The sequence below is a fragment of the Rosa chinensis genome, chromosome 2, assembly GCF_002994745.2.
Source record: "Rosa chinensis cultivar Old Blush chromosome 2, RchiOBHm-V2, whole genome shotgun sequence".
Lineage (NCBI taxonomy): Eukaryota > Viridiplantae > Streptophyta > Magnoliopsida > Rosales > Rosaceae > Rosa > Rosa chinensis.
In genome coordinates, this window is record NC_037089.1 from 1,736,459 (window position 1) to 1,740,665 (window position 4,207).

General features: G+C 40.3%; 2 protein-coding genes across 3 annotated transcripts; one reads left to right on the forward strand and one right to left on the reverse strand.

Moving 5' to 3' along the window:
* Positions 1-216: 216 nt before the first annotated feature.
* LOC112188829 lies at positions 217-735 on the reverse strand. Its single transcript, XM_024328048.1, has one exon. The coding sequence runs from the start codon at positions 733-735 to the stop codon at positions 217-219; it is 519 nt and encodes a 172-aa protein (XP_024183816.1).
* Positions 736-2,258: 1,523 nt separating this feature from the next.
* On the forward strand, positions 2,259-3,682 carry LOC112190609 (probable E3 ubiquitin-protein ligase RHY1A). Of its 2 annotated transcripts, XM_024330059.1 has the most exons (4): positions 2,262-2,424; positions 2,576-2,866; positions 2,954-3,072; positions 3,157-3,682. In XM_024330059.1, exons 2-4 carry the CDS (start codon positions 2,705-2,707, stop codon positions 3,473-3,475), a joined length of 600 nt encoding a protein of 199 aa, XP_024185827.1. In that variant the 5' UTR covers positions 2,262-2,424; positions 2,576-2,704; the 3' UTR covers positions 3,476-3,682. The 2 variants fall into 2 exon arrangements, with proteins under 2 accessions (XP_024185826.1, XP_024185827.1); XM_024330058.1 differs by having other exon boundaries at positions 2,259-2,866.
* Positions 3,683-4,207: the final 525 nt, after the last annotated feature.

Genomic DNA, 4,207 nt, shown 5'->3' on the forward strand with positions numbered 1-4,207 from the left:
AGGTAACTAATTATGCGATGATAACCTCCCCTACGCGAATTCCAATTCTGCAGAAGAACATTTTTAATGAAAAATTTACAGAAAAAACCATGCAGATCGAGAAAGGTTACGTATAGTGTACTACTTTTATATACAGCATTGATGTATAAACAGTGAAATACAATTAGCCTAGTCAATCAATAATGAATTAACCTCAATCCCTCGGGCGGGATTTAATTAGCTACAAGCGGTTATCTCCTTGGACGAAGGAGAAGCGGCGGCGGACTCGGCCGGCGGGGAATGCGGCAACCTCGCAGAGAAGTTTCTGAGGGGAAAGCTGTCGTCATCCATGTTGGAGTCCTCGTGATCAAAGTTGAGCGCGTAACTCAACTCGTCGTACTTGAAGTCCCCGGAGTGCCTCCTCCCGCTGTGGCGCCCCATGCGACCAATGACTTTCCGACACTTGTCCTTCAGCTCGGAGAACTCGTGGTGGTGGTTGTGGTGGTGGTGGTGGTGAGAGCGTGCTGATTTAGGGGTGGAGAGGGAGGCGTCGGAGGAGGGTAGGAGGCCTAAATCATCTCGGCTGCGGCGGCTGGCGCTGCAGCCTTGTGGGGTCGTAGGGGCGGTGACGGAGCCGTGGTGGTGGTGGGATTTAGAGTTGGTGAAGCAAGGGATAATGCAAAGGGAAGAACGTAGCTTTTTCTTGAGGCCACTAGGGGAAGTCGGGTCAGCTGGCTCCACTAGCCGGAGGTCCATTTTCCTGTCTCTCTCCGATGACGTTCTGTGATGGATTCAATGCAATGTTTGATCTTTTTCAAGTTAGGGGATGGTGGTGGGTGGTGCTTTTGTTGTTTTTGGTGGTGGTGGTGGTGGTGGTGGTTTTGGGCTGCATTAATGAGGAAGGTTTGGAGGAAACGACGGATGAGAACACGGAGGGTTTGGGGGTTTGAGAGGAAAAGATTTTGCGAAGGCCCGGATTTGTGGGGATGCTCAGAGGTTATCGCTTTCTGACCTAAATTAAGAAAATGTAAATGAAGTCAGATATGGGGCTGGGCTCTATGTAGCTTATTGTTCAAGTAAAGGTTGGGTTTGTCGTTAAGCCCAATCAGATTTGCGCATGATGACGTGGGAAGACAGAAGGTAGATGAAATTAGGGGATTTGGGTGTTAGCTTAAGATGGATTAGTGACTAATAGGTTGGCCAATCTGATAATGAATTTATACGATCCTGAGGATCCTTCCTTGTTCTCCTAACATGCCACCTACTTAATCAGCATATCATATGATAGAGATCAGTGTCCGGACTCTCTATGTATGTAGAAAAGTATTGCAGATTCAGTGGGGCTATGGGCGGATTTGGGTGATTATAAACAACTTTTTAATTGAGTGTACCATTAATAAGATTCACGATTTATTAGATTTGAAAAGTTACAGAGATTAAGTGAGTATACAAAAAATAACCTTTGTTTGTTACTAAAATAAGCAGATTTAGTCCTTTTTTTTATAATATTTTTTGGTATCCTTTCTTAAAAGGATCCTATCGTGAACGAATCAAAAAATTGTTATCAAAATTAAAAGAAATGCACTGTAACTATGCGAAAATGTGCCTCTTAATCTTGAAGTTTTTACCATTGAAAGAAATATACATCAATTAAGAAGTTATACTGAATAATTTATCTATGATTCAATTACACACGTTGACGTTTGTATGCAAGTGAAGACTGTTAAAAAAAAAATTAACTCATCACATACAAAATAAAGTTTCAAGATTCAATTCTTTTTATAAGGGCAAAAACATAAAATTAATAAAATTACGGTCAATACAAAAAATAACCTTGAGTCAGTTAAGTGTGAGAATCATACAACATTCTAAAGGAAAAAAAATTGCCCTTTCACGTGCTTAGCTGCCTAAATACAATAACAAATTGATGTTCCCATATTTTATACCGTTAAAAAGGTAATGTCTAAAGAAGCATTTAATATTCCACTAGAGAAAAAAGAAAATTACGAATTTACCATCTCTTCCATTATAGAGGGGGCTAAAAATGAAAGACTGTATCATGAAAATGTGAAATAGATAAAGCCAGCTTTGCCACCATAGATTTACCATAATCAAAAGCATTGGAGCTCAAAACCAACAATTACCAAACACTTAATTGTAGCACAAAACGTAAGGCCTAAATCGAGAAGAGATTTGGTTGGTCACGTGGCTCACCCTTGTGTACCCAAATTAGTGCTACAACAATTCTTATTCTTTAAGCTCGTTTGAAACTTCCTCACTCTTTCCATTCCCTTTCCCACCTTGTTCCTCACCCTCTTTTTACTTTTCTTCTCTAACCTCTCTCTCTCTCTCTCCCTCTCACACCCATAATTGAGAAGAGAGAGAAAGAAGAAGAACAGAGGTTGAAGACATGATTGATTCAGATGGTTTTAGCTACCATCAATGGTATGGACCCTCTTTTGTCTCCCACCAATCCTCTGATTAACTTTCCATTGTCTTCTTCTTCCTGATCTTAGAACAAACCATCTTTTCGTTCTTCTATAGTACCATTTTCTTTCTTCTTCATCATAACATACCATAAGGGATGTCATTTCAGGCAGCTTCTCATATCCGAAGAGATGGGTTGTATATAAATAGGAGAAGAACATAGTACTTCTAGCGCCAACAGCGTATATTTAAGTTGTTGCGGTTAAAAAGCTCGTAGGCATATTAGACCTTAGCTGCAATGGCGGGGATGCTTCCTGGTGTGGAATGTGCTCGAAGAAGACGAGTCCATCAGAGCAGCGAATCGCCAAGTCTGGCTAATACAAATGGCTGCACCAGACGCTCATCTTTTTGCTTGTATGCTAGCAACCATGAAACACACCAAACCTCAACTTTTTCTCTGGTAATCAATTAACTACTAGGTCTTATCTTTAATTTTTCCTTATTTTTGGATGATTATTTGATTGTCAATTGTTTTTGAATCTTATAGCAAAGAAGCATGTTGAACCAGGCTTCATACAAGGATGAGAAGCTAGGAGAGGAAGCCAGAGTTGCCAAAGAGAGATTAGATGAAAGATTGAGAACACAAAGAAAATCACAACCCAAAAGGTAACTACTCAACCCCAAAGGCATATTAGTTACCAAACTGATGGCTTCATTAGTTTTCTTATACAAATGATGAATTGGGTTTAGGCTAATTAGCAAAGAAGGATCACTGAGTAGTGTTGATGATGCAAGATCTACCATGATTCTGAGGGAGTTGCAGAGAGAAGTGTATGGATCAAAGAAGACTACTAGGACTGGGTCAAGAAAGTTCAGCTGGGCCAAGTTCAGCTGGAAGTCATCTGACCAAGATGAGTGCGCTGTTTGCCTTGAGAGGTTCAGGCCTGGTGAGACTCTGGTGCACCTGCCTTGCGCACATAGGTTCCATTCTGAGTGTATGGTCCCATGGCTAGAGAACAATGCTCATTGCCCTTGTTGTAGAATGGGGATAGCTATAGTGTCCCAGTAAATTTACTTCTCTTTAATTTGTTTTAATTATCTGTAATGATCGAGGCTTGCAGTTGTAGGGTTGGTGTGGATCAGAATGTTGACTTTATGGGGCTTTAGCTTGTATCCACCATATGATTTTGTTGAAGAAAGAACGAAAGATTAGCAAGAACTCTGTGTGAGTGAAATTATGTATATACTATATGGTTGGTAGTTTCAAGGTGCTTCATTGTAGAGATCGATCAACTCTCACACATTCTTCTCAATTTAGATAACTACCAGACTTCAAAAGCTTAACTTCCGGACCTCATGATCAAACGTATAGAGGGAAGGGAAACATATTTGTGCAGCTCCATTCTGCCCCCTTGCAAATCAAATGAGTGGGGAATTAGAAATTTGGAGTCAAATAGAACAAGGTTAAAAGAATGAATTTACTGATAATCTTATTTATCTCACAGTGGAGGTATATAAAGAGGATTACAGGAATACAATTGACTTACGTCTCTATTCTCTACCACACACAGAAAAGGTAAGTACTAACTACGATATAATTACAATATATTCTATTCCTAATGTTAAGCTATGACTCACGCTAACACTCCCCCTCAAGTTGGCGCATACACATCAACCATGCCCAACTTGCTTAGTGAGTCATAAAACACCTTCCTGGAAACTCCTTTGGTAAGTATATCTGCAAGTTGCTCTTCAGTTGGAACAAAAGGAAAGCTAATAGTTTTGGCATCTAGCTTCTCCT

Coding starts and splice junctions, on each gene's coding strand:
- LOC112188829 (XM_024328048.1), bottom strand. CDS start 735: ATGGACCTCCGGCTAGTGGAGCCAGCTGACCCGACTTCCCCTAGTGGC.
- LOC112190609 (XM_024330058.1), top strand. CDS start 2,705: ATGGCGGGGATGCTTCCTGGTGTGGAATGTGCTCGAAGAAGACGAGTC. Junction 2,867..2,953: donor AAACCTCAACTTTTTCTCTG/GTAATCAATTAA, acceptor TGAATCTTATAG/CAAAGAAGCATGTTGAACCA. Junction 3,073..3,156: donor AGAAAATCACAACCCAAAAG/GTAACTACTCAA, acceptor AATTGGGTTTAG/GCTAATTAGCAAAGAAGGAT.